General features: G+C 68.1%; 10 protein-coding genes across 10 annotated transcripts; 6 read left to right on the top strand and 4 right to left on the bottom strand.

The window, feature by feature from the left end:
- The first annotated feature begins 370 nt into the window (after nt 1-370).
- Nucleotides 371-3,949, top strand: FA09DRAFT_359220 (hypothetical protein). Its single transcript, XM_025745078.1, has 6 exons — nt 371-1,642; nt 1,701-2,020; nt 2,074-2,148; nt 2,202-2,462; nt 2,518-2,829; nt 2,886-3,949. The coding sequence occupies exons 1-6, from the start codon at nt 715-717 to the stop codon at nt 3,822-3,824; spliced, it is 2,835 nt and encodes a 944-aa protein (XP_025600105.1). The 5' UTR covers nt 371-714; the 3' UTR covers nt 3,825-3,949.
- On the bottom strand, nt 3,899-8,326 carry FA09DRAFT_328607 (phosphoribosylformylglycinamidin). Its single transcript, XM_025741839.1, has 3 exons — nt 6,900-8,326; nt 4,083-6,846; nt 3,899-4,030 (listed from the first exon to the last, which is right to left on the bottom strand). The coding sequence occupies exons 1-3, from the start codon at nt 8,280-8,282 to the stop codon at nt 3,906-3,908; spliced, it is 4,272 nt and encodes a 1,423-aa protein (XP_025600104.1). The 5' UTR covers nt 8,283-8,326; the 3' UTR covers nt 3,899-3,905.
- A 217-nt stretch (nt 8,327-8,543) lies between these two features.
- On the bottom strand, nt 8,544-10,161 carry FA09DRAFT_328606 (DnaJ-domain-containing protein). The gene is made up of 6 exons (XM_025741838.1): nt 9,890-10,161; nt 9,784-9,834; nt 9,317-9,727; nt 9,049-9,251; nt 8,697-8,971; nt 8,544-8,641 (listed from the first exon to the last, which is right to left on the bottom strand). The coding sequence occupies exons 1-6, from the start codon at nt 10,064-10,066 to the stop codon at nt 8,565-8,567; spliced, it is 1,194 nt and encodes a 397-aa protein (XP_025600103.1). The 5' UTR covers nt 10,067-10,161; the 3' UTR covers nt 8,544-8,564.
- Nucleotides 10,162-10,394: 233 nt separating this feature from the next.
- On the top strand, nt 10,395-13,512 carry FA09DRAFT_359217 (hypothetical protein; the record flags this gene model as incomplete). Its single annotated transcript, XM_025745077.1, has 12 exons — nt 10,395-10,485; nt 10,544-10,782; nt 10,839-11,045; nt 11,104-11,274; nt 11,328-11,750; nt 11,803-11,874; nt 11,927-12,262; nt 12,314-12,352; nt 12,404-12,626; nt 12,683-12,777; nt 12,832-13,098; nt 13,156-13,512. The coding sequence occupies 12 exons, from the start codon at nt 10,395-10,397 to the stop codon at nt 13,417-13,419; spliced, it is 2,427 nt and encodes an 808-aa protein (XP_025600102.1). The 3' UTR covers nt 13,420-13,512.
- Nucleotides 13,419-14,340, bottom strand: FA09DRAFT_316303 (arp2/3 complex 16 kDa subunit; the record flags this gene model as incomplete). Its single annotated transcript, XM_025740839.1, has 4 exons — nt 13,419-13,607; nt 13,829-14,005; nt 14,065-14,137; nt 14,192-14,340. The coding sequence occupies 4 exons, from the start codon at nt 14,338-14,340 to the stop codon at nt 13,545-13,547; spliced, it is 462 nt and encodes a 153-aa protein (XP_025600101.1). The 3' UTR covers nt 13,419-13,544.
- A 324-nt stretch (nt 14,341-14,664) lies between these two features.
- Nucleotides 14,665-16,338, top strand: FA09DRAFT_305774 (eEF1-gamma domain-containing protein). Its single transcript, XM_025740511.1, has 4 exons — nt 14,665-14,829; nt 14,883-14,952; nt 15,173-16,209; nt 16,265-16,338. The coding sequence occupies exons 1-4, from the start codon at nt 14,671-14,673 to the stop codon at nt 16,295-16,297; spliced, it is 1,299 nt and encodes a 432-aa protein (XP_025600100.1). The 5' UTR covers nt 14,665-14,670; the 3' UTR covers nt 16,298-16,338.
- Nucleotides 16,339-16,385: 47 nt separating this feature from the next.
- Nucleotides 16,386-17,279, top strand: FA09DRAFT_220409 (hypothetical protein). The gene has a single exon (XM_025739550.1). It carries the CDS (start codon nt 16,713-16,715, stop codon nt 17,169-17,171), a length of 459 nt encoding a protein of 152 aa, XP_025600099.1. The 5' UTR covers nt 16,386-16,712; the 3' UTR covers nt 17,172-17,279.
- Nucleotides 17,280-19,905: 2,626 nt separating this feature from the next.
- On the top strand, nt 19,906-20,391 carry FA09DRAFT_285990 (phosphatases II; the record flags this gene model as incomplete). The annotated part of the gene is made up of 1 exon (XM_025739894.1): nt 19,906-20,391. A coding segment is annotated over one exon (486 nt), but the record flags the coding sequence as incomplete, so codon positions are not given.
- Nucleotides 20,392-21,122: 731 nt separating this feature from the next.
- Nucleotides 21,123-24,217, top strand: FA09DRAFT_337307 (putative anthranilate synthase component II; the record flags this gene model as incomplete). The annotated part of the gene is made up of 3 exons (XM_025743982.1): nt 21,123-21,203; nt 21,579-21,719; nt 21,779-24,217. 3 exons carry the CDS (start codon nt 21,123-21,125, stop codon nt 24,215-24,217), a joined length of 2,661 nt encoding a protein of 886 aa, XP_025600097.1.
- On the bottom strand, nt 24,216-26,710 carry FA09DRAFT_359212 (histone acetyltransferase ELP3). The gene is made up of 12 exons (XM_025745076.1): nt 26,251-26,710; nt 25,934-26,157; nt 25,834-25,875; nt 25,564-25,777; nt 25,288-25,505; nt 25,193-25,228; nt 25,046-25,136; nt 24,867-24,992; nt 24,670-24,813; nt 24,559-24,608; nt 24,439-24,495; nt 24,216-24,380 (listed from the first exon to the last, which is right to left on the bottom strand). Exons 1-12 carry the CDS (start codon nt 26,692-26,694, stop codon nt 24,326-24,328), a joined length of 1,701 nt encoding a protein of 566 aa, XP_025600096.1. The 5' UTR covers nt 26,695-26,710; the 3' UTR covers nt 24,216-24,325.
- Between the last annotated feature and the right edge of the window lie 121 nt (nt 26,711-26,831).

Genomic DNA, 26,831 nt, shown 5'->3' with positions numbered 1-26,831 from the left:
TTAAAAGCACGGCAGCTGCTTGTGCTGCTCAGAGTAAGAGATCGGACCGACAGATTCCTTCATCTTGAAACGGCTCGCCGCGACGGAGCCCGAGGAAAGGTGCGACGAGACGTCGCGAGCTGAGGGCGTTCTGGAACGACGGGCTTGCGCGGCTGGCGGTGCTGCCGCGGGTTGCGCCTGCACCGCCACACGACGGCGGCAGCAGCAGCCCGGCGGCGCGCCAAGAGCGCAGCCCGCTGCCGCTGTTGCCGCAGCTGGCGGCAGCCGCTCAGCGTGGCCCGGACTCAGCAGCAAGAGCCCGATGTGCTGAGCATGCGGCGATGAGCGCAGCACGGCCAAATGGAAGGCTCAGCCCAGCCAGCAAGTGTGGGGTGCGCCGGCCGAGGTGCAAGCTGTGCTGGCGGGGAGAAGGGAGGCAGGGGCAGCCTGGAGCTCCACACCTGCACGCGGCGCGCACAGACGCTGCATCATGCCGCACCTCGCTGCGACGTGGCAAAGAGCAAGCGGCAGCAGCAGCATCTGCCCCAGCTTCCACCACCACCCGCACCTCAGCTTGCATCTTTTCTCCTCACTCTTCCTCCATCCTCAGGCAGACGGTGCAGCACACATCGTCCGCATCCGCTCGTCGCCGCCGTCCACCCCACCGGCGCTCTCGCCCTCACTCCTCAGACTCCTCACGCTGCCGGCTCTCTCGCTCCAGCTCGCGGGCGCGCCATGAAGCGCTTCTTCGCCAAAAAGGATGCTCTGACTCCGTGGCGAGACGATGCACAGCAGCAGCAGCAGCCCGAGTACCTCGCTGGCCAGCTGCCGCCGCCCGCCGACATCCCGCATGGGCAGCCGCAGGCACACGAGGCGCCCGGCCTGCCGCGCTTCGACAGTGCCGAGCGGCGGCGTCTCGCCACGCAGCACCCGCCTCATGGCAGCCGCGCCATGCCGGCAGACTTCGAGACGCCGCTGTATGGCGCCGCTGCGCCTTACCCTGTGTACGGCGAGGAGCACAGCGAGCCGCCGCAGCACCACTTTCACGCCCTCGCCGCCCGCACGCACGGCCGCGGCGCCTCGCAGGCATTGCCGCCGGGCGCACCGATGGGCCCGCCGATCCCGGTGCGGCGCCGGGCCAGCGGCTCAGAAGGCAGCAGCCTAGGCCGGCGAGAAGGGATGCGCGAGCGGCGCAAGATGCAGGAGCAGCAGGCGTATGCGCCAGAGCAGCAGGCGTATGCGCCAGATGCGGCCGAGGCCGCGCCGCCGCCGCAGCCTGGGCTCGGCAGATGGCGCAGCCTGCGCGACAATCGCAGCGGCGACGCAGGGGCGCCACCACGGCCGCAGGCGAATGCGTACCCTTCCTACGGGCCCGACGACGGCGAGCTGGAGATGTTCGAGGCGCAGGGCGGCGAGCGTCGCTCCAAGAGCAGAGAGCCGCCCGGCGGCGTGGCGAGTCCAGTGCTGGCGGTCGAGAAGCCGCGCTTCAAGCTGTTCGGCAAGAACAAGGGCGTCAAGGAGAAAGCGGAGAAGGGCGAAGCGCCGCCGCAAGGCAGCAGCTATGCCGCGACGCCAGATTCGCATGACAGCACAGACGCGGCCTGGTTCGACATGCGCGGCAAGGGCCCGCAGAAGGGCGAGGGCGCCATTGCGAACAAGATTGGTGAGTGCAGCACCCGACGTCGACGCGCTCGCCAGGCGCTGAACTTCTGCGCTCAAAGGCTGGCTGTGCGGCACGCCGATGAGCTCGTGGGACTGGGCGTACCTCTTGCAGCTGGCCGACACGATCTCGCACTCCGAGGCCTCGGCGCGCGAGGCGGCCAAGGCACTCAAGAAGGAGCTCAAGCACGCCGATGCGGAGCCGCGCAAGCGCGCCATCAAGGTGTGGGCCGTGCTGACGCTCAACGGCTCGGATCGCTTCAAGATGCAGATCGTCGAGAAGAGCTTCTTGAAGACGATTGAGGAGATCCTCGCGAGCACAAAGACGCCGTATGCCATCAAGGAGGTGCTCATGGACACTTACGGCATGCTCGCGTTTGAGGTGCGTTGCCTTGCCCTTGCGTCATGTGTCTGTGCTGACGACCCCTCGCGCAGTTCCAAGACGACGACGATCTGCACGCACTGACCAAGTCCTACAACAAGATCCGCCCGTCGGACCGCCCGCTCAACGTGAGTGCGCTGCGCTGGACACGCTCGGGTTGCCGCTGACGCCTCTCTCGCAGGGCACTCCCCTTGACCCGACGCACGAGATCTTTTCGCCTGTGCCGACCGCGCCCGCAGCGGCTCTGGCATACACCAGGGCGCAGCGCTCGCGCCGGCCGCACGATGCGTTTGCAGACGCCAAGGCCAGCGCGCGCAAGGGTGTGCTGCCAGTCGACGAGGACATGCGGCGCCTGCACGAGGAGTGCGTCGTGGCGCGCTCGAGCGCGCAGATGCTCTTCGAGACGCTCGCCGAGACGGGCATGGAGAGCTCGCTGCTGTCGGTGCGTGCAGATCGTGCCTGGCTCCTTCACTGTCGCTCACGTCCGGCTTTCGCAGGAGTTTGCAAACAAGACACAGACGCACCTCGATTTCCTCGCCTCGCAGATCCCGTGGGCTACCGCTCAGGCCGATCGCTCGCGCGAGACGCTGCGGGAGGAACGGGCACGCGCCGCGGCCGAGGGCGCGACGCTCACACACGTGCAAGAGACCAAGGAAGAGGTGCTACTGGCCGACTTGCTCGACGCGCACGAGCGCCTCGTCGAGGCGCGCAGCATGCTTGAGCAGGCACATGCTAGACAGTTCGAGGAGGAGGACGAGGAGCAGAGGGCGATCGAGCGCAGCCGCGCTGAGGTCAGATTCGACCGCTCAGTACGTCGTATGCGCTTTGCATCTCAGGATAGAGCTCATCGCTCCCTCTTCTCCAGACGCTCCAGCAAGATCCGAGCACGGGAGAGTTCTACTCTCTTGAGGCGCCGCCGCCGAGAGCAAACTGGTCGCAGGAAGCCGGCGGCTCTGGCCGGTCACGGCCCGAGTCACCCTCATCGTTCGCGCGCGGAGCGCTGCCCACGCCGGCAGGAGGACGGCCACCTCCGGCAGGCGCAGGTGGTGCCATTCCTGCCTCCTTGCTGGCCGGTGGCCGCGGCCCCAGCCCAGCGAATTTGCACTCGCGCGAGCTGTCGGTCTCGAGCAAGGCCTCGTCGCAGGGCCTTGCCGCGTCAGCCGCAACCTCCACGGGACCACCATCCGAAGCGAATCGGCCGGCCTCGTCACTGAGCCAGGCTGCAGCTGGTGCAGCACCGCAGGCATCTCCGCTCGGCGGGCGTCCTCTACCGACTCCGGGCATGCCAGCAGCGATGAACGGGTCAGGCACGCTGCCTGTTATGAACCCGCAGCAGCCTCAGCATTCCCCATCTGCCTCACTGGCCTCGGCGCTGAGCAAGCCAGTGCCGCCGCTGCTGCACGTTACGTCGTCGGCGACGCCGCAGCCCTTGCCATCTGCGGGCAAGGACGACGACGGCGACAGCATCATCATGACGCCCGTGCGGCCCTCGGCAAAGGCGCTCGGCAAGCGCCGGCAGGTCTCGAGCAGTGAGGCCGACCCCTCCATCAATGGCGCTGCGCTGGCGCGCGCCACGCAGCAGCTCAGCATGCAGGACGACGCCAACGACATGACGGCATCGCTGCCCGACCTGCGCGTGCGTCCGCCGCCGCTGGTGCCGGACGAGCGTGCAGTCACGCGTGGCCCCTCGCCGGTCGCGCCGTCGCCGTGGGACGACGACGCTGCGGCATTCGACACGACCGCCACGCCTCCGCCGCTGCCGCCGCACCCGGTTGTGAAGCCGCCGCTGCCGCCACGAAACTGATGACCTGAATCTCACGCACAACATACGACGCACCACGCTGCGCCCAGGCAATGCGAATGCGTCTATTAGCGTCTTGTCCTTCTATGCCCCGACCCAGAGGCGCGCGCTCTCGAACATGCGCAGCCACGGGCCGCGCCCGTTCCATGTCTGTGCAGCCGCCGCCGGCTTCCAGCTCATGCTCTCGAGTGAGACGCCACGCTCGGGGTCTGTGAGGGGGGCGTGAGCGCTTAATCTGGTCGAGCTTGGAACCGCACTCACGTGGCATCAGCGCGAGGACCCGTCCGTTGGCCGTGGACACAGCCGTGATGCCATTCGGCGAGCCGTTCGGGTTGATCGGGTAGCGCGTCGAGCCCTGGCCCTTGGGTGCGCCATCCTCGACGTAGCGCATGGCGACGAGGCCGTCGGCCTCGCACTGCTGCAGCTCGGCGTCGGAGCGGAACGACGCGCGGCCCTCGCCGTGCGCAATGATGGCGGGCAGGCGGCTGCCGGCCATGTCGCGCAGGAAGACGCTCTTGGACGTCGCCTCGCTCTCGCTCACCTCGACCATGCTCAGGCGGCCCTCGAAGCGCGAGCTCTCGTTGGCCTTGAACAGCGGCCACGCCTCGGCGCCCGGGATGAGGCCGGCCTGGCCCAGCTGCGCGAAGAGCTGGCAGCCGTTGCACACGCCGAGGGCGAAGGTGTCCTCGCGCTGGAAGAAGGCGCCAAGCTGCTGCCGTGCGCGCGGGTTGAGGAGACACGACTTGGCCCAGCCGCTGCCAGCGCCGAGCACGTCGCCGAACGAGAAGCCACCGCACGCAGCCAGGCCGACGAAGCCCTCGAGAGAGACGCGGCCGCTGACGAGATCGGACATGTGCACGTCGATGGCGCTGAAGCCCGACGCGTGGAAGGCGTACGCCATCTCGACCTGTCCGTTGACACCCTGCTCGCGCAGGATGGCGACCTTTGGCCGCGTGGCCAGCGGGCGCTCAGGCGACGGCGCCAGCGCACCAAGCACGTCGGCGCCGGGCAGGTACTTGAGATCATACGAGAGCGCCGCCGGGCCGCGCACGCTGTCGGAGATGAGCCAGTACTCCGAGTTGGCACACTGCGGGTTGTCGCGCAGCGCTTGCATGCGCCACGACGTCTCGGCCCAGGCGCGCTGCAGCAGCGCGCGCGACTCGCGGTACACGGGCTGCGAGTGCGAGATAATGCGGATCTCCTGGTCGTTCGGGTTGAAGTTGACGTTGCCGATGACGCGCAGGGCGTTGGAGGGCACGCCGGCGGCCGTCAGCACAGCCGAGACGGCCTTGATGTCCGAGGTGCGGACCTGCATCAGCGCGCCGAGCTCCTCGTTGAACAGGCTGGCAATCGGGTCGGTGCCCTCCGAGTCGAGCGCATCGAGGTACAGCTCGGCACCAACGTGGCCGGCGTAGCACATCTCGAGGAACGCAGCGATCAGACCGCCGTCGCTGCGGTCGTGGTAGGCAAGCACGAGGCCGCCCTCGGTGCGCTTCTGCACCTGTAGCGCCTTGAGCGTGGCACACGCCTCGAAGAAGCTCTTCAGCAGAGCAGCGTCCTCGACGTCCGGCGCCTCGTCGCCGAGCTGGCCGAAGACCTGCGCCAGAGCAGAGCCGCCCATGCGCCGCTTGCCGCCGGCCAGGTCGACGAAGATCAGTGCCGTCTCGCCGACGTCGGTGCGCAGCTGTGGCGTCCATGTGCGCGAGATGTCGTCGACGGGCGCAAAGGCAGTGATCGTGACGCTCATCGGCGCCGTCACCTCCTTGCGCTCGCCCGCGTCCTCCCAGCCCATCTTCATCGACATCGAGTCCTTGCCGACGGGGATCGCCAGGCCAAGCTTAGGGCAGAGGTCCAGGCCGATCGCCTGCACCGCCTCGTAGAGCCGCGCGCCCTCGTCGCTGTGGCTGGCAGCGCACATCCAGTTGGCGCTCAGCTTGATGCGTTCCAGCGCCGGGATGCTGGCGGCAGCCAGGTTGGTGAGCGCCTCGGCGACGGCCATGCGTGCCGACGCCGCAGGTTTGAGCAGCGCCAGCGGCGTGCGCTCGCCCGAAGCCATCGCCTCGCCGGCCAGGGCATCTGCGAATCCGTAAGACGTGCGCGTGACAGCCACGTCTGCGACCGGCACCTGCCACGGGCCGACCATCTGGTCGCGTGCGACGAGACCCGTGATGGACCGGTCACCGATGGTGATCAGGAAGGACTTGGAACCCACGGTCGGCAGGTGCTGCACGCGGTCAATGGCCTGCTCCAGCACGGACGTCGGGTTGGCGTCGGCGCCGAGATAGCTCAGGAGCGTCGTGTCGAACCTGACGCGCGGCGGCGCGCCGCGCTTGCTCTCGCGCGCAATCTTCGGCGGCTTGCCGAAGAGCGTCGACATGGGCAGGTCGATCGGCGTGCCGCCGAGCAGCCGGTCGGTGACGACAAGGCGCTCCTCCTCCGTCGCGTAGCCCACGACGGAGAAGGGGCAGCGCTCGCGCTGCGCAATGGCCGTGAAGCGCTCGAGGTGTGCCGGCGAGACGGCAAGCACGTAGCGCTCCTGGCTCTCGTTGCACCAGATCTCCATGGGGCTCATGCTCGGGTCGTCGACGAGCACATCGCGGATCTCGAAGCGCGCACCGCGGCCCGAGTCGTGCACCAGCTCCGGCAGTGCGTTGCTGATGCCGCCGGCGCCGACGTCGTGAATGCTCGAGATCGGGTTGCCGCTGGCGCTCGGCCATTCAGCATCGGCAGCGCCGAGCGCAATGCATGCGTCAATGACGCTCTGGCAGCGGCGCTGCATCTCCGGGTTCTCGCGCTGCACGCTCGCAAAGTCGAGCGCCGCGCGGTTGGCGCTGGACGCCATCGACGACGCAGCGCCGCCGCCGAGGCCGATGAGCATGCCGGGCCCGCCGAGCACGATGATCGCGCTGCCGACCTCAATGTTGCGCTTCATTGCGTGCTGCGGGCGCACGTTGCCGAGGCCGCCGGCCAGCATGATGGGCTTGTGGTAGCCGCGCACCTCCGTCGCACCCTCAGCGCCTTCGACCTGCAGCAGCCGCGTGAGCGCCCAATCGCGACACGTCCACAGACTCGACTCACCGGCACGCGCTGGCACCACGTCCGCCAGAAGCCGCCCAGGCCGGGCCGGCCGAACTCATTGTTGAAGTTGGCGCTGCCCAGCGGTGCGTCGCGCATGATCTCGTATGCGCTGGCGACGTGTCCCGGCTTGCCCACGTCGAGCTCCCACGGCTGGCGTGCATCGCCCTCGAGCAGCACGTCAGACGTCATGAAGCCGACGAGGCCCGCCTTGGGCTTCGAGCCCTGGCCCACGGCGCCCTCGTCGCGGATCTCGCCGCCGGATCCCGTCGCGGCGCCCGGATACGGGCTGACGGCCGTCGGGTGGTTGTGCGTCTCGACCTTGATCAGGATCGGCATCGGCTCACGCTGCGTAGAGTACGCGGTGAGCGTGCCGGCGCTGCCAAAGTCGGCCGGCGTGGCGGCGAAGCGGTCGCCGTCGCTGCCCTCGAGCACGGCAGCGTTGTCCGAGTAGGCGCTGATTGTGTGCTCGGGGTGCAGCTTGTGCGTGTTGCGGATCATGCCGAAGAGCGTGTTGGGCATCTTCTCGCCGTCGATCGTCCAATCGGCGTTGAAGATCTTGTGCCGGCAGTGCTCCGAGTTGACCTGCGCGAACATGAAGAGCTCGACGTCGGTTGGGTCGCGGCCGAGCGCCTTGGCTGCGCCGGCCTCACCGCCGCCAGCGACGAAGGCCTTGATCAGGTAGCCGATCTCATCGGGAGCCAGCGCCAGGCCCAGCTCCTCGTTGGCGCGCACAAGGCGCTCGCGCGCGACGGCCGGGTCAGCGGAGCCCGAGGCATCGAGCAGCTGCACCGTCTGCAGCGGCGCTGGCTCGGCGCGGTGGAAGAGCGATGCGGCGCTGGGCAGCTGCACCGAGAGCATCTGCGTCATGCGGTCGTGCAGCTTGTCCTGCACGGCGGCGATCTGCTCGGGCGCCAGTGCGGCACCGGAGCTGGTGCGCACCACGTACGCCTGGCCGCGCTCGAGGCGTGCAACGTGCTCGGAGAGCGTGCACATGCGCGCGATCTCGGTCGCCTTGGACGACCACGGGCTGATGCTGCCGGCACGCGGCGCGACGAAGAGCACCGTCTGGCCAGCGGTGGGCGCGGCGCCCGAGAGCGCTGCCGCGAGCGCCTCGCGGGTGCCCGACAGCGAGACATCGTCGCCGTACGCCAGCAGGCTGTCGAGCACGACGCGCTCGGCCGACGACTTGTCCGCCAGGCTGGCGAGCGCGTCGGCAGACACGGGCGAGACGAAGTGCAGGAAGAGGCTGTCGATCGACGCGACGTCGGCGACGAGGCCCTGCAGCGCAGCCAGCAGCTGGTCGCGCTTCGGCGCGGGGACCGGCGACGCGCCGAGGAAGGTGAGCATGGCGTCGGCGCCGTGCGGCGGCGGCGGGGCTGCCATGGCGAGCAGCGAGTGGGCGCGGTGAGGGTGGGGTGGGCAGAAAGGAAGGAGCGCGGCGCGGCGCTCGCCGAGCGCGTGGACCCGCCGCCTCAGATGCAGCGAGTCACTTTTTTGGCGCCTTCGTGCGCGTGCTCCCACGCTCCGCATCTGCCCGCACGTGGCGCCGGCCTCGAGATCACCGCTTAGGCCTGCTTCCTGCTTGCTGCTGCTCTGGCACGGCATCATCTCGCTCCACTCAAAGGTGGCATCACAAGCACGCAGCGCCATGCAATACAGTCTATTCTATAGCTCGTCGTGCGCGGCGTGCGTCGCGTTGCGCCCATCGCGCACAGCAGGCCGCCCGAAGATCTTCTCAAACGCTGCGCAGGCAAGCGTGAGCTGCAGCACGCCGCACGCAGCATCCTCAACACTCACCGGTCTGCAGGTCCCCGTCGATCTCGTCGGGCATGACGACGACATACTCGACGAACAAGTCGCCGTGCCCGCTGCCATCGCGCCGCGGCATGCCCTGCCCCCTGACCGTCTGCACCCAGCCGGGCTGCGTGACGCCGGTGCGGCGCAGCGGCAGCACATGGTCAAAGTGCGCCAGCGCATGCTCGAAGCCCAGCAGCGCGTCGCCGAGCGAGATGGCGTGCGTCGTGTAGAGGTGCGTGTCTCGCCGCCGGAAGGTGCCCTTCGACGGCACGGACCTGGCGCGTCCACTGTCAGCGCGCCGTGCCTGTCGCTCTCGCTGTCCTCAATGCTGCTGCTTGACGACATCACTCACTTGACTCTGAAGACCACATCACCCGCCTCGTGGTCCGGGCTCTCGTCCGCCTCGCCCTCAAACACAATCTCCTCGCCCTCCTGCGCGCCCGGCGAAATCTCCACCTCGAGCTCGACGGTCTCAGCGACGACCTTATTGCCGTGGCAGCGGTCGCACTTGTGCTTGATGACGCGGCCCTGGCCCCGGCACTTGTCACACTGCATCTGAGGGTGCATCGGCGGCTCAGCGCGCGGCCACGCGGTCTGCCTCCGCGCCGCTGCCCACTCACCTGTGCCCGCGTCACGAAGCCGGGCGCAATCTGCTGCTGCACAATGCGGATGCCCTGTCCGCTGCACGCTTCGCACGAGTGGATGTCGCCCTTGTTGCGTGCGCCGCTCCCGTCGCAGCCCGGGCAGATGATGCTGCGCTGGTGCTGGATGGTGACCGTGCGCCCCTTGTACATGTCCGCCAGGTCGACCTCGAGGTTGTACTGCTTGCCCGGCCCGCGCGGCACGCCCTGTGGCCCGCCGAAGCCATGTCCGCCGAAGAAGTTCCGGAAGACGTTCATCGGATCGTGGTGCCCGCCGCCGCTGCCCGCCTGCTGCTGGTGCCGCTTCACGCCGTCCTCGCCGTAGCGGTCGTAGATCTTGCGCTGCTCCGGGTCCGACAGCACCTGGTAGGCGTCCGAGAGCTGCACGAACTGTGGCCGCGTGTGTGAGCATGCCGCATGTGTGCGCTTGCAGCTCAGCCACGCACCTCGTCCGACTTGTCCGGGTGCTTGTCGGGGTGCAGCTTCTGCGCCAGTTTCTGCGCGACGCCGTGTCAGCAGGTGCAGCGCCGGCGCCACCCACGCCGCACGCACGCGATATGCCTTCTTGATGGTGCGGTCGTCGGCGCGGCGGTCGATGCCCATGACGGCGTAGTAGTCCTTGGCCGCCTGCACCGCCGCCACAGCGCACGCCAGCAGCGCGACGAGGAGCAGCAGCAGGTTGGGGCGGCGCCGTGGCCGTGCGGGCCGGGCGACGGCTGCGCTGCGCATGGCTTGTGGCACGAGTGATGTACAGGTGCTGAAGCAAGCGGCACGAACTGCCTGTGTGCAGTGGTGGATCACGGGAAGGATGTGCAGGTCAGGAGCGCAGCCGGCATCGGGCCAGGCTCCACGTCGGCGGCCGAGTCGTGTGCTTCTCGCCGCCCGTGCGGCGGCGTGCTTGACGCGCTTCGGCCGACTGCGCCGACGCGCGCGTTGCTCTCGCGCTCACGTCTGAGGCCTGCCTCCTTCTCCCTCCACCTCGATCCGCAACAAGGTCAAGCCACTTCAAGTCGCACAAAGAGCGCAGCCACTCGCTGGCCGAGGCACTGCTGGCACCATGCACGCTCTGTCGCTCGCCGGGCCGTCGCGCAGCCCGCCAGAGCCGGCGCTGGAGGATGTGACGGAGCAGCTGCGTCGGGCATGCCGCAGTGAGCCGCAGCTGGGACGGCCGAGCCGCTCTGCCGTGCTGACTCTCTGTTGTCGCAGCACTGCCGCAAGGACAGCTGGCGCATGTCGATGGCTTTGCGCTCTTCGACACACTGAGCGCCATCGAGCTGCTCGATCCGCGCATGGACTCGGGCGTGCTCGCCGTGCCGCCGCACATGCTCGCCGCCTGCGACAGGCTGACGCCAGAAGAGGCGGCGCATACGCCGGCATTCGACCCAAACGCTCGCCTGTCCGTCCAGGACATGTGTTGGCTCATGGACCGCACGCTTGCAACAGAGGTCCGTCTTGGCTATGAATGCGAGCGTTGGTGTGCATGCTCACTCCTCCTCGGCAGGTCGCATGGCATTCGGGTGCTCCACTCTCCGCATCCGTTCACACGTGCCTGTACATCCACGAGGTCCTTGACCTGTTCAACGGCGGCCCAGATGCAGCTGTGCTGGACGACGACCTGCTCGAGCACGTGCTGCAGCCGTACCTCGTCGCGCTGCTCAAGAGCGTCAGCCTGGCGTGGGACGAGCTGGTGGGCGGCAATCTCACCGACGTGAGTCTACTGCCTCGTTCTTGCTCGAGTATGCAGCTGCTGATTTGCTCTACGGCAGGGCGAAGACTTTAGCGGAGACAAGGCGGGCATCTCGCTTTGCGAGGGCCTGACTGTCGCCTCAGCATTGCGGGGGCTGGACGCCGCAATGGCGTGGGTTCAGGCAGCCGAGCCTGCGCAGCTACGGCCAAAGGATGCTGCGTCGTTGATGAGGCGCCTGGAGCTTCGCAAGGTACGTCTCGCGACTGTGCGCCTCTCAGCTTGCGTGCTGACGCCGCGACGCAGCACCTTTTGTCGACCTTTGCTCTGCTCGCACTCGCAAACTCAGGCCGCAACCTGCGCGCTGCCCAGATGCTCGCCAAGCCTGCCAGCGCATACACCTCGGAGCGCGCGCTTGCAGACCTGCCTGTAGCGCTGTCGGAGCTGCGAGATGCACTGGCAGCTCTGTCGCCGGACGCAGACACGACGGGCACATGCCTCTCGGATCCTGCGCTCGCCAAAGCGCCGTCACCAATAGCGCGAGCAGGGTTTGACGTGCACTTTGCGCGACGTCTAGCTTCGTCAGGCCAAGGCGACCCGGGCATGCCCCCGCCGCGCCCCGTCGAGCTGCCGGAGCCGAGCAAGACTGTCGAGTTCATGCACTCGCTCGCTGACGGCGTCGAGAAGGCGTGCGACATGATCGATGGCGCCCAGTGGTCGATGTGGCGGGTGCGTAAGCTCCCGCACCGGCACTGAGCCTCCACTGACAGCTGTCGCGCAGGGCGTCTTCGTCTCTCGTGCCGTTACGTTTCAGCAAAGGCCTGAGTGTGCCTTCGTCCGCTCGCTCTTGCAGGTGAGGCGCGAGTGGCCGCTGCCTTTCGAGAGCCACGCTGACCTGCCGGCAGTCCGTCGGCTGCAGCTTCAGTCAGGTCGCGTTCGGTCGCTATCCACTGCCGTTCCTTCCCGCCAGTCTGCTCGAGACAGTCGGCGCCATCTCTCTCCGATCCATCGCCAGCCAGATGGCCAAGCTCGCCGCTGCGTCCGACGAACCACGGCCTGGACCACGAGCGCCGCCGCTGCCGCCAGACAGCCCGCTCGGTGCACACTTGGCACTCGAGTCGTTCATGCAGCGCCTGGCCGGCCAGACCGTCAACTACTTCAGCTGCCTCGCGCAGAACCGCTCGCGCGGCAAGCGGAAGCTGGCGGGCGCGTATGCGGAGTGGGTCAAGCTGGCCGAGGAGGTGAGCAGCAACTGAGGCCGAATTGTGAGGGACATGCTGACAGGACCTCAGGCACAAGAGCTCGGCCGGCATCTGTCTCGACTGCTCCCCGTGAGTCGTGCACATGGAGCCTGCACTGTGCTGCTCTGACGTCGACCTCAGTCCGGCACGTTGCATCCCGACGTCATCTTCGCCTGCGTGCAGCACGTCATCCTCGACATCATGATGCACATCACCATGTCCGGCCTCGAGCTAGAGCTGTATGCGCCGCACGAGCTCGTCTACGTGTACTGGATGGCGGCGAGTATTGCGCATGAGCAGGGCTCGGTGCTCAAGAGTCTGAGCGACGATGTCAAGTCGCGGCGAGATGCCGCCGGCGTCGATGGTCAGTCGTGGAGTGGGCAGCCACATTCGTGCGACGCTGACTCTCTGCTGGCTCAGATGCGCGAGCTCCCTTCGACGCCACGCTCGACTACCTGCGGCGCGAGACTCAGAAGGCGCAGGCCGTCGGCGAAGCTTCTCTCGCGACTATGCTGGTGGGTCGGGCCCTGCCAGCCTCGTCTCGCCCGTGCTCACACAACGCTCTGCAGCTATACCCGACTCTCACGCCAACGCGTCAGCGTCCCTGGCCGCTCGTCGCATGTCCAGCAGACGATGCATCCCTGCTGGCCGGCCCCGCGCCTCCATCCATCGCCGACGCCGCCGCCACAAGCGAGGCGCAAGAGGCCATGTCGTGGGCCTGCTTTGCGCGGCGCTTCAAGTGGCTCGGCGTGCGTGGCCGGCCTGCTTCCGGCGAGCAGATTACAATGCTGTACGAGGATTGGGCGCGCGAGATGGACGCGTGGGCTGAGAAAGACGTGAGTGTCGGCAACATGATGCCGCCGAGCCGCACCTGACGCCCGCGCCGCCCGCAGGATGCCGAGATGCTAAGTGCAGCCTGCAAGAGCTTGGAGGCGGCGAGCACGGCGGCCGCCTCGCTGCGTGACGAGGAGATCGACGACGAGGTGGAGCGACAGCTTGCTGTCGGTCTGGCAGAGGTGCTGCAAGCGAATGCAGCCGCAGCCGCAGCCGCAGGGGCCCACTCGGAGTTCTCGAGCGCCGGCACGCCGGGCCAGTGGTCTTGGCAAGCCAGCGGACATCCCTGGTTCGCGCGTCTCTGCCGAACAACACCTGCATGAGCCTGTCCGCATCCACTCCTGTCCCCGCACTCCAGATACCCGGCGCGACGCCCACGCCCACGCGCTTGCTGTCGGATATGCCATGTCACATTGCTGTGCCCCCTCATCTCGTGATATCGCCCCCTCTAGACTCGCCGGTGGTCCGTCATGACCCGCACGATGCAGCCCGTGCCGGCGACCTCGGTCAGCTGCGAGAGGAGACCAGTCAGTGGGGACTCGGCGTGGCGAGGCAGATGGCCGAGCGGCTGAAGCTCTGCGTCGGTCAATTGCGGGGGACGCGTGGAGGCCGTGTGTGCGACGCCGATCGCCCCACACGGAGCCACACACCGCACGTTCCGAGCTCAAGGGAGCGGAGATTGCACCACTGGTCTGCTCGCCTGCGTCTGCTCCGCACCGCACAGCCACTCACCTTCTCATGCCAGCCGAGCAGCACGGCACTGGCGCCGAGCTCGGGGCTGCCGAGGCCCTTGTAGATGTACTTCATCAGCGTGTCCTGCTCGTCGATGCTGAGATTCCGCACGAGGCCGGCAATGTCCGACGACTTTGTCGAGTTGAGAATGTCGAGCAGCGCGCCGAGCGTCGTGGACTTGCCAGCCAGGGTCAGCTGCGACGCTGCGAGACATGCGGCACACGCAGGCGACTCACTGTTGCGTCGGCTGCCTGGGCGCCGTACGGAGCGTCCGCCAGCACGGCTGCCAGTGCGCCCTTCGCGTCGCCCCTGTGGCAGCATCAGCAGCCGCAGCGGCGGGCATCCTCGCCTGCCGCGACTCACCGCTGGATCAGGCCGCGCACCTCGGTGCTCTTGGCCTTGGCGTCGGCGAGGATCTGCGCGGGCGGGCGCGCGTCGGGCTCGACGAGGTCGCTCTCGAGCAGCGCCTCGTCGTCGTACTGGTCGACGTCGATCTTGCGGAAGTCGATCATGGTGCAGGCGAGGGGATGTGGAGGGTGGGATGGGCGGGGTGAGGCGCGGGGACGACGGATGGATGCATGGGCCACCCTAGCGGTGCCCGTCACGTGCGGCAGCATTGGCGGAGTCGCGCCGCGGCGCCAACATCGCCCGCCCGCCGAACGCCGGCCCGCCAGGGCTGCTCTCGCGGCGTGCGCTTCTTCCTGCTCGGTGGCGCGCCAGCCAAATTCTGCCGCGTTCCTTCGCTGGCGAGCGCCCGTGCATTGCATGACGAGTGCCGCTGCGTGCCCTTCTCCCTCCCACCACCACCACCACCCCATCACACACACACACACACACACACCATGTCCTCCATCGGCAAGATCTACGGCACCTCGTACGCGCCCAAGTGCGCGCGCGTGCTCGCCGCCGCCAAGTACAACGGCCTCGAGATTGAGCTCGTCAAGACGAGCGCCATGGACGGCGACAACAAGAAGCCCGAGTTCCTCAAGAAGTTCCCCATGGTGCGTGGCCGTGCGATGGCGCAGTGATGTGCCAGCCTCACACCTTGGCGCAGGGCAAGCTCCCCACGTTCGAGGGCAGCGACAACTTCCAGCTCTCCGAGGGCCGTGCCATCGCCCGCTACGGTGAGTGCCTCCTGCGTGGTCGGCCCCGGCGCAGCACAGCACAGCACGTTGCCCTCTCGCGGAGAGATGAGAAGTACTTCTTTACAGTTATCCCTGGCCTAATCATCCATGTCGAAGCCTATCTGCACAATGCGCTGACCGGTGGAGAGGGACGCGTGCTGTGCTGCGCCGCAGATGACCGTCGCCATGACTTGTTTGCATGCTCACACCACACCCTCAGTTGCCGGCCTCTCCGACAACGCCAAGCTGCTCGGCACGGACGCCAAGACCGGCGCGCTCGTTGAGCAGTGGGTCTCGTGGGGCGACGACGAGGTGTGGAACCCCACCATCGCCGTGTACCTGCTCTGCAAGAACATCACGCCCTACAACAAGGCCGCCGAGACGAAGAACTGGGACGCGCTCAAGCGCAGCCTGCAGTACCTCGAGCAGTACCTGCACACGCGCACCTTCCTCGCCGGCCACCGCGTGACGCTGGCCGACCTGACCGTCGTGTCCAACCTCGTCTTCCTCTTCAAGAACGTCGCCGGCCCCGAGTTCCGCGCCTCGTACCCGAACAGCGTGCGCTACTTCAACACCGTCGTCAACCAGGCGCAGGTCAAGGACCTCTTCGAGGCCGCGTCCGAGGACGTGCTCGCCGCCGAGAACATCAAGTTCACGCCGCCCAAGAAGGAGGCCGCGCCCAAGCCCGCCGCCGCCGCTGCGCCGGCCCCGGCCGCCAAGAAGGCGCCCAAGCCGGCCGCCAAGGACGACGACGACGACGAGCCGTCGGCGCCCGCCGAGCCCAAGGCCGCGCACCCGTGCGCCAGCCTGCCGCCGACGAAGATGAACCTCGACGAGGCCAAGCGCATGTACTCGAACAAGGACACCAAGGGCGAGGACTCGTTCCTCGAGTGGTTCCACGCCAACTACGACCCCGAGGGCTACTCGCTGTGGCGCTGCGACTTCAAGTACCCCGAGGAGCTGACCAAGGTGTTCATGAGCGCCAACCAGATCGGCGGCTTCTTCACGCGCCTCGAGGCGTCGCGCAAGTACGTGCTCGGCGCCGGCGCCGTGTTCGGCGAGGACAACAACTCGGCCATCGCCATGGCCTTCATCGTGCGCGGCCAGAGCGCCGAGGACACGCTCGGCGTCGCGCCCGACTTTGAGTCGTACAGCGCCACCAAGCTCGACCTCAGCAAGCCCGAGGACAAGAAGTTCTTCGAGGACACGCTTGCCTGGGAGGGCAGCATCAAGGGCCCCAAGGGCGACGAGCTCAAGGTGGGTGTGATGGAGAGGTGTGACGCGGCGTGTGCTGACTTCCTCCCTCTCGCAGCTCAACGACAACGCCGCCAAGTTCATGAAGTAAACGTGCTCGCGCACGCTTCCATCTCATGTCCTCTCGCAATGTCACATGTCTCCTATGTCATCTCTCTTGCATATCCGCCGACCCCAGGACTGCGCCTCGCAGTGCCCGCGTGTTGCGTCCGACTCCGCCGCAGCACCTTGCGTCGCATTGCGCTGTCCCACGCCGGCTGCGCCGGTCCGTCGCCCTCCGTCCGGCGCGACGGTGCATCGGTCATGCATGCTCGGCCTCTCGCTCTGAGAAGCGATGCTCTGGAGCAGCTCGCCTTCTGGTCGAGCAAGTCTGAGATGTGCCTCGATCGAGGGCTTTGCGATCCTGCAGCGACGCTGTGCTGCGCTGTGATGACTACATCGCCTGCAGCTGAGCAGGTCTGCCTCACTACTTTGGAGCCGGCGGCCGAGGCCCGGGCGAGGAGGAGATGAGCACTCTTACTCTTGCTTCGCTTCATCCGCGTCGATGGTCTGGCCATCTTCGCTTTTACGAGGCTTGGCGCACTGCGTCTCGTTTGCTCCCACCGCGGCCGATGCCACATGCCATTCCCATCTGCCGTGCGTGCTCCTACACCTCGAAACATCTCGCGAAGGTCACGCGGACGTTCGCGGGCTGTGCAAGCGCGAGAGCCTCTCGCGCGGCGCCAAGCCCCGGCGGGTCGGCGCTGCACCGCTGCGGCCGCATGCGCCGCTTCGGCGCTCCGGCGCTTCAAGTCCCCGCATCCGTCCTCGGGCCTCGGAGATTCGGCGCCCTTGATGAACCCAGATCTGCCCGCGGTGCGCCAGAAGCGTCGTCTGTCAGCGCTTCTGCTAGGCCCTGCAGGCTGCGTCTGACTTGGCCGCTCGCATTCAACCACGCGAGGGCGCAGCTTGGCCGTGCGGGCTAAGGCCTGCGAATTTCGAAACAGCAGGCAGAGCCAGAGGTGCGCTTCGCCTTCGCGCCCATCTTGTCGCCGGCCGCTCGTGGGGCAAAGCAGAAGAAAGCAGTGCAGAGGAGAAACTCGAAGTCGTCAAGCTCCTCTGCTGCGGCTCCAGGCTCAAGCTTCGGAGCGAGGGGCCTCCAGGAACACAGCGACGAGCTCGAGGGGCGTGCTTTCTACGCCCTAGCGCCTGAAGCTCGGTGTCCGAGCAGCCTCCTGCGCGCTGCTCCTGGTCTGCATTCTGGCCTGATCTCCCTCTTGAGCGTACGCTTCATTCCTGCGCCGACCTTCTAGCTCCAGGGCGAGAGAAGCACTCGTTGCAGATGGTGATGAGCCGCCTCCTGACACCTCGCTCAGGTGCAGACGCAGATGTCTTCGGTACCGCTGCGGCTGCGTGATCGATGGGCGCTGGCGCTGCGCTGCAGATGCCGCAACGTCACCCACGCCCGCTGCGCGCTGGCCGGCGGCCGTACGCAAGCGCCGGCGCAGCAGCACCGCCTCCCTCCGCCTCGGCCTCGGCGAGGGCGGCGCAGCGCCGTGGCAGCACAGCAAGAGAGGCGCGGCGCGGCGAGAGAGACACCGCACGCGGCGTGCGCCCGCGAGCTTGCTGCGCCCGCGCACCGCCCGCACCGCCCGCCGCCTCCACGCCCACGCCGCCGAGCACGGCGCACCGCATGCTGCGCCTCCTGTATGCGAGAGTGAGCTCATCGCTGGCCCCTTTCTGCTGGTGTTGCCAAGACGGGAGCCAGCGCCGGCGGCTGTGCGGTGCGGTGCGGCGGCGGGCGCGCGCGGCGCCGTCGAGAGCGAAGTTGCCGCGGCGTCCTGGCCTCGCAGCGGGGCGTCGCATCTCCGCGGTGCCGTGCCTCGCCTCGTCTCTTGCTCCTCTCGCCTCGCGTCGCCCTCGCCTGGCCCTCTCCTCGCCGGCCAAGGGGCGTGCCTCCTGCCTCCTGACCCGACTGCGCCCGCAAGCGCAGCGTGCAGAGCAGGCGACCCTGAGAGGCGGCTCCTCGTCTCCTGATCGCCAGCACCAACAGCGGCAGCCCATCTTCCTTGCCCTCCTCCATCATCGCCATCCACAGCCGCTACCTCACCCTCTTGCTCGCCCTCGAACTGCGCTCCTCGGCACCTCGCATACTGCTGCTCCCTCGCGCCGCACATCTCGCACCTCTTCGAGCCCATGTCCAAGCGCAGCTTCGCCCATCTGCTCGACTCCCACCCGCCGGCCGCGCCGCACTGTGCAGCAGCCCGACGCTCCAATCCTCTCTCATCTCCCCTACGTCCACGCAGCAGCAGCGGCCGCTGCAAGTCTGCGCATCCCGCGGCGTCCGTCTTCTGGCCGGCGCCGCCCGCTGCCTGCAGCAGCAGCAGCAGCGGCAGCGACGACAGCGACGACAGCTCCTGCACGGCCGCCAGCCTCGCCAGCATGACGAGCGGCGCCAGTAGCAGTAGCAGCAGCGTTGGCGATGCGTCACCCACGCACGACGAACAGCGCGGCGTGGCGGCCAAGGTGCGCCGCAGACAGGCCCTTGGCGGCAGCCGCAGCGAGCGTGCCGCCTTTGCCGGCCTGCTCGACGCAGAGCATGCGCGGCAGCAGCAGCAGCCGCAAGTGCAGATCGAGCAGCAGGCGGACACCGCACAGCAGTACGTCCTCGCGGCCGAACAGTCGCCTCGGACGGCCGTCACAGCGACGGCGCGCGACTGGCACAGCTGGGCGCAGAGCGCCGTGCTCTCCGCGTCGCCAGACCGCGAGAGCGCGCTCGGCAGCGGCAGTAGCGGCACCAGCAGCACGCGTCCGTCACTCTCGCCGACGCGCCACCTGGCCCAGCTCTCGCTCGACCGCGATGCGCTGCGCTCTCCAGGCGGCGACGGCAGCAGTGCGGGGCCGAGCCTGCGCGACTCGCCTCTCACGGCTCCTGCAGGCGGGAGCATGCTGAAGCAGCGCATGGCGAGCAAGCGGCCCAAGGGCCTCAACCTTGGCCTTCTCAACAGCACCGCCGGCAGCGGGCCGCGCACTGCCATTCCCGTGCAGTCCGACGCCGACGACACCGACGGCGCCAGCACGAGTGCCAGCGCCTCCGGTTCTGGCTCCGGCTCGGGCTCTGGCTCGTCGGGCAGCAGCGCGTCGACGCAGGCCACCTCCTCCACCGGGCCGCTGCACGCCTTTGCACCCATGCAGCCGCCCATGACAGCAGGCGGGCCGCCGCGACGCCCGATGCTCGCTCGTCTCGACACGTCCGAGCGCGTCAAGACCCTCAGCGCTGCGCCTGCGCCGCCGCCGCCAGTGCCGCGCATCTCTGGCGCCGCAGCAGCGGGCTCTGCAGCCTCTGGGTCTAGTCCACGCCTGCGTCTCGAGACGCGCCTCACAGCCGACGGCTCGCGCTCGCCTGTGCCGCTGCGCTCAGCGACTGCCGATGCAGCGCTGCGGCGCAACATCTGGGACTCGGGCCACGATGCCGGAGCCGCCGAGATTGCGCGAGGTCTCTCGCCCGGGCCACCGTCTGCGATGCCTGATGGCCTCTTCCCGCCCATCGACAGCGAGCGCGAGCCGTTCCGTCGTGGCTCGGAGCCGCCGCCGGCAGACGTGCACAGCAGGCACAGCAGTCCGCTTACTGCCGACGATGTGCCGCTGCCGCCGGAGCCGGCGACGCCAGCGACGGCGCGCTCCCTCTCGCTCTCCGCCGGCACAGCCATTTCGTCCGACTTTCACATCTCCGAGATCCTGCCTGGCTTTCTCTACCTGGGCCCCGACATCGGCACGCCCTCCGAAGCCGAGCATCTTTCGCGCCTCGGCGTGCGCCGCGTGCTCAACTGCGCCGCCGAGATTGAGGAGGGCGGCGGCAAGCACCTGAACCTGCACCGCGGCGCGTTTGGCATTGCCAAGTACCGCAAGCTGCCGATCTGGGACCACGTCGAGGCGCGCGGCGTGCAGCGCTACGTGGAAGAGGCATGTGCCTTCCTCGACGATGCGCGGCTGCACTCGTCGCCGACCTACGTGCACTGCAAGGCGGGCAAGTCGCGCAGCGTGCTCATCGTCATGGCCTACCTCATCCACCACCTGCACTGGCCGCTGCGCCGCTCCTACGCCCACGTCGTCGAGCGCCGCCGCGACGTGAGCCCCAACATTGGCTTCGTCGCCGAGCTGATGCGCTTCGAGGAGAAGTGCCTTGGACACGGCAAGACGCGCGGCAACATGCGCGCTAGCATCGCGCCTGATGAGAGCGACGCTGCGGCTCCAGCAACGGGCGCAGACGAAGACGACATGCGCACCGCCATGCCTGCCGCCGGGCAAGGCCGACGAGGCAGCCACGTACCCGACGCCACGCCGCGTGCGCCCGGCGGCGGCGTCTCGCGGCGCGAGCGCGATCCGCACGCACGCGACTCGATGCCGGCGTTTCCGCAAACCATGTCGCATGGGCAGCTGCCTCGCTCTTCGCTTGCGTCTTCCGGCGTCGACGCATCGTCGGCTGCAGGGCCAGGCGCCGCCGCGGCGACCGCGCAGGAGGACGACGCCGCGGCCGACGAGGGGCCCGTCTTTGCGCCTGAGCTGCGCGGCGACGACGGCCGCTATCGTGCTCAGCGCCCGCCTGCTCGCGCCGACTCGCTGGCGCCCAACCGACGTGCTACACTCGCGGCGCTCGGCAGCGAGCACGCGGCGGCGTTCCCGCGAGCCAGCACTGCCGACGAGGCATGACACCTAGCCAGCATTACCGATGCATCATACCAAGACAGGCTGCCTCCAGTCTTTGTGCGCCACCCCCTCACTCGTTTCGTCTCTCGCGTCGCCCTTATACGCGTCACCGCCTTAGCTTGCAAGCAATGCATTCTTCGACTGCCATCCCAGCTGCGTGTGTCTGTGTTCAATGTGCCGGCAGAGGGACAAGCCCTCGGCGTCCAAGACCCATGCGCCAGAGAGCAGGCATGCTGCATGCACACGGGCTCAGCTGCGGACGTCCGGCAGAGCACGCGGCGCCGACAGACGCAGGCACACCGCCCTTGACGGTGAGGTCAGAGGACGGCGGCCTGCGCTGCAGATGGCAGCCGCGGCGAGTTGCTCTTCGGTAGGCTATCAGCCGGCCGCGCCATGGAAGGGCGCAGCTGGTTATGAAGCACCGGTGGAGTGTGTGTGGAGACAGACGGAGTGAGAGGGAACGGAGTGCATTGCTGGACGGGCGGTGGATGTGGAGCGGAGGAAAGGTGCAAGCACAGCGGCGCCCCTTCAGAAGGGCAGAGCGGCGCGGGAGCACGTGACCGGGCAGCACCTCGGTGCACGGCTTCGGGACATGACTCCGCCGCGCAGCGCGCCTCGCAGCTGCTCCTCCTCCCCCTCATCCCTCACCCCTCGCCATGCCCGAGTACATCTCGCCGCGCCCGCAGGCCGCTGCCGGCACGTCGGCTGCCGGCGCCGCCACCTCGGCACTGCCGCAGGATGGCCTTGTCGCCGCCGCCAGCGTGCCCGCGCGCGGCAAGACGGTGCTCATCGACAACTACGACTCCTTCACCTACAACGTCGTTGAGGTGGGTGGAAGAGGGTCAGTGCAGCGGTGCAGGCCGGCTGATGCCTCCACTCCGCGCAGTTCCTCTCCAACCTCGGCGCCGATCTTGTCGTGTTCCGCAACGACAAGGTGACGCTCGAGGAGATCGAGGCGCTGCAGCCGGTGAACATTGTCATCTCGCCCGGGCCGGGCCACCCGCTGCACGACTCGGGCATCTCCATTCCCGCCATCAAGCACTTTGCCGGGCGCGTGCCGATCCTCGGCGTGTGCATGGGCCTGCAGTGCATCTACGCGGCCTACACGGGCGTCGTCGAGTTTGCCGGCGAGATCCTGCACGGCAAGACGAGCCCGATTGCGCACGACGGGCGCGGCCTCTACGCCGGCCTGCCGCCGCAGGGCGTCGTCGGCACGCGCTACCACAGCCTGGCGGCGCAGCTGCCGAGCCTGCCGCGCGAGCTCGTCGTGACGAGCAAGACGGAGAGTGGCGTCGTCATGGGCATCCGCCACACGCGCCTCACCCTCGAGGCCGTGCAGTACCACCCCGAGAGCATCCTCAGCGTCGGCGGCAAGCAGATGCTCGCCAACTTTCTGCGCCTCAGCGGCGGTACCTGGGCCGAGAACCCGCAGGCTGGCATCGACGCCGCGCTCAGCGAGCAGGCCGAGAGCACCAAGGAGCCCGTCATGGCCATGACGCCGGCCGGTGCTGCGGCAGCTGCGGGCGCAGCGGCAGCAACGGGCGCTGCAGGTGCAGCAGCCGGAGCACAGCTGGCATTGGATGCCCGCCCCGCGCCGGCGCCCGCGTCGAATGGTGCAGCATCAGTCGGCGCCGGCGCTGTGGGCACGATCCTGGAGCGCATCCACGTGCAGCGGCTCAAGGACATCGCCGCTGCCAAGGCCGTGCCGGGCGCCTCTGCGCGCGACCTCGCCACGGCGCTCGACATGCACCTGGCGCCGCCGCTCATCGACTTTGCTGCGCGCCTCACTGCCAATGCCGCACGCGGCCTGCCCGGCGTGATGGCCGAGATGAAGCGTGCCAGCCCGAGCAAGGGCGACATTGACCCCAACGCGCACGCCGGCGCACAGGCGCTGGCCTACGCGCGCGGCGGCGCCAGTGTCATCAGCGTGCTCACTGAGCCAACTTGGTTCAAGGGCACGCTCAATGATCTGTCGCTGGCGCGGCGTGCTGTCGATGGCATGCCGAACCGGCCCGCCATCCTGCGCAAGGACTTCATCGTCGACGTGTACCAGGTGGCTGAGGCGCGCCTGGCCGGTGCCGACACGCTGCTGCTCATCGTCGCCATGCTCTCCGACGAGCAGCTGCGCGTGCTGTATGACGCCAGCAAGGCCCTGGGCATGGAGCCGCTGGTGGAGGTGAACAACCCCGAGGAGATGGCGCGCGCGATTCGCCTCGGCGCAAAGGTCGTCGGCGTCAACAACCGCAACCTGCACGACTTTGTCGTCGACATGGGCACCACGAGCCGCCTTGCCGACGCGGCGCGCGAGGCTGGCATCCTGCTCTGCGCCCTCAGCGGCATCACGGGCCGCGCCGACGTGGAGAAGTACGTCAGCGAGGGTGTCGATGCCGTGCTGGTCGGCGAGGCCCTCATGCGCGCAGACGACAAGCGCGCCTTCATCCACGGCCTGCTTGGCATTGCGCCGGAGCAGGCGGCGGTCGCCTCGAACGGCAGCGCAGCACTGGCGCAAGCGAACGGCACGCTCGTCAAGATCTGCGGCCTCTCCACTGTCGACGCCGCCGTGGCTGCGGCCAAGGCCGGCGCTGACATGCTGGGCATGATCCTGGCGCCCGGCACCAAGCGCACCGTCTCGCTCGAGCAGGCCTCCGAGATTATCAGCAGCGTTCGGGCGCTGCGCGGTAGCTCGGAGCGCGCCACGTCGAAGCGTGCGGCCTCGGACTCGGTGGTCGGCAACGAGGACTGGTTCGAGTACCACGCCGGCGAGCTGCGGGCGCACCCGCACCGGCCGCTGATGGTCGGCGTCTTCCGTGACCAGCCGCTGGCCGAGGTGCTGGCGACGGCGACGGCGCTGCAGCTCGACGTTGTGCAGCTGCACGGGCGCATCGAGAGCGTCGAGTGGGCGCGGCTACTGCCTGGCATGCGCGTCTTCCGCGTCTTCCACGTCGGGCCCGACGCGCAGCCCGGCAGCGGCGCCCTGCGCGAGGTCTCACGGCCTGGCTACCACCACCTCGCTGCGCTCGACACGGCCGGCGCCGGCAAGAGCGGCGACGGCGGCACTGGCGCCAGCTTCGACTGGGATGTCGCCGTCACCGTCTCGCGGCGAGACGCCGCAGCGGCACGCGTGCCGGGCGCCCAGCCACGCACGCAGCCCATCATGCTGGCGGGCGGCCTCGACGCCTCGAACGTGGCGCAGGCCATCGCGCAGGTGCAGCCGCTGTGCGTCGACACCAGCTCGGGCGTCGAGACGGACGGCAAGAAGGACATTGCCAAGATCAATGCCTTCATCGCCGCCGCGCGGGGACAGACACCGACGCCCGCCGCATGAGGGTGAGGGAGACACTAATTAATGCCGTACTAGACCGTGTCTGAATGCGGGTGACAGCGAGCATGGAGTGTTGTACAAGTGTGGAGGGGGCAGGGCGACGCTGGGCGATCAGAGCATCTTGGACATGTAGGGCCCGTCGAGCGTGTAGCCCAGGCGGGCGTAGCTGGAGGACAAGGCTCGTCAGCGCGGCAGCGAGGCGACAGGACCTGTTCGTCACTCACTAGTCTCGCGTGCCAACGCCGCTGATGACGGCCAGCTTGACGCTGCCGTGCTCGTCGCTGCAGCAGGAAGTGCGGTGGTCAGCACATGCTGCATCTGACGTCAGGGCGTGCTCTGCTCACCGCGCTATCCGAGCTGCCTCTTCCATGAGCAGCGTGCCGAAGCCTTGGTGCTACGGGGGCGCATCGGTGTGAGCACGTGGCTTGTGATCTGCATCGCGACACGCATCGCACCTGGAACTTCGTCGGGTCGCGGCTGTGGATGGGTACAGCGCTGCCGTACGTGTGCAGCTCGCGCACGATGCTTGTGGGGCCAGCACTGAGCAGCTCGGGCCGGTACGTGCCCGCCGCAGAGCACTTCCGCAGGCGCAGCAGAGCCTGTGGACAACAGGTCAGCGTCTGCAGTCTCGATGATGCGCGAAAACACTCACGACCAGCACGTCCTTCTCCGGGTCTTCATACGCCAGGAATGTCTCCCAGCCGCCGCTCGCCGCGTAGTCGCGCCGAATCAGCTCGATGTCGGTGGGCCGGACCTTGTCCTTGATCTCGTGGATGCCCTGGAGAGATGCGTGAGCAAGAGAGAGAGGTAGAAATGACTGCAGGCACGCACCACTTCGCGACTCCGCACGTCGCGGCACTCGAGGCCGAGGTCGCGCACGCGGTCGTCCGCCAGCTGGTGCAGATTGCCATTCTCGACGCCGCTGTGAGAACAGATCAGCCTCTGGAACAGTTGTGAGAGCACTGCTGTCGCACGCACGAAGAGACGATGGGCATCGGGATGTCGCGCTGCACGCTGCAAGCGAAAGACAGGCATCAGCAGCGAGGTAGCATGCAGACCACACACCGGCTCACCGGTACACGCGCGTCCATGGCGGCACGAGAGCAAGGATGCGTGCGGACAACTCAATCAGGTAGCTTGCCGGATAGGACTTATATCGTCCAGTCCGCCACAGCTCGTACAGTCCCGTGCCGCGGATGACGAGCGTCGGATAGAGCTTGAGGCCGTCTGAGCGGTACGCGGGATTCTCGAAGTACTCGACGAACTGAGCCATGTCGCGCTCGGCCGGCACCTGTAAGAGTATGACTGAGCAGCGCAGCAGCGCGGCAGCATGAGCCGCAGGAACGCACGTTCGGCAGATTCGGCATCATGTGCGCCACAACCTTGTAGCCGGCGTCCTTTGCCAGATGGAATGTCTCGCAAGTCGCCTTCACTGTGTGCCCGCGGTTCGTATCGCGAGCTACGTCCTCGTACACCGACTGCACGCCGATCTCGAGGCGCGTGCAGCCGTAGCGCAGCAGCTGAGAGATGTGTGGCCGCAGACAATAGTCGGGTCGCGTCTCGCTGTCGGGTGCAGAGCATGAGCGAGCCATCAAGCATGTGCCAGCGGTCCCACTCGCATCGTGATGCCGATGCACTTGGTGTTCGACCGCTCCGAGAAGCTAAGCAGCAGCACATTAGCTCCACTCCACGCTACATTACCTGCACACCAGCACTCACCGTACCGCCTCGTCGACGTTCTTGCCCGTGAAGCCACTAAGCGAGTTGTGCAGCTGTGCCACGAACTCGTCGCGGTAGTCCTGCGGCAAGGACATGAAGGTGCCGCCCATGATGATGAACTCGACCTTGTCCGTCGAGTGGCCGAGCTCGCGCAGCTGCGTGATGCGCGAGCGCGACTGCTCGAAGGGATCGTAGCGGGCTCGAATGGCACGCATCGACGTGGGCTGACAGAGCAGAGGTCAGCCGTGTCCCACCTCGTGCTCTTCCCAGTGCGGCACGCTCTCGCTCCCGATTCCTCGCCTCGGCTCCCGACTCACCTCGTAGCCCGTGTAGCTCTGCGTCGAGTACTCAAAGTCCGAGTCGGGCCCGCCGGGGCAGTAGACGCAGACGTTGCCCGTGAGGCTGATGTGCGGGCAGCGGTGCGGCTTGCTCATCACCGCCACGACGGCGATGCCGCTGGCGCTGCGCACAGGCTTGGCGCGCATCAAGGGTGCCAGGCGGGCGCGGTGCGAGTCTGGCATGGCCGCCAGCAGCTCCGTGAGGCGCGGCGTGCCGGCGAAGCGGTGCTTGCGGCAGGCCGCCTTGCGGGCAGCGTCGACGTTGAGCGGCTGCCCGGCCTCGTATGCCGCCACCAGCGCGGCAGCCGCGTCGGCGCACACGGCGACGAGCGTGGCGCCCGACGAGCTCGACGCCAGCTTGCCGTTCTTGCCGCGCAGCGGCTTGGCGGCCGGCGGTGCCTCGGTCATGGTCTGTGCTGCCATGGCGTGAAGCGGCGGGTCGTGGTGTGGAGTGAAGGAGCAAGAGCAGCAGCAGCCAGAATTCAGGCGCGCGTCTTTCGCACGAGAGCGTCGCGCCGTGCACAGACGTCCTCCCGGCCTCGCTGCCTCCTTCCATTCCA

This window comes from Tilletiopsis washingtonensis, assembly GCF_003144115.1.
Source record: "Tilletiopsis washingtonensis strain MCA 4186 unplaced genomic scaffold FA09scaffold_5, whole genome shotgun sequence".
In the NCBI taxonomy this organism is placed as follows: domain Eukaryota; kingdom Fungi; phylum Basidiomycota; class Exobasidiomycetes; order Entylomatales; genus Tilletiopsis; species Tilletiopsis washingtonensis.
The sequence above is the reverse complement of the archived record's forward strand: the minus strand, read 5'-3'. Positions and strand labels throughout refer to the sequence as shown.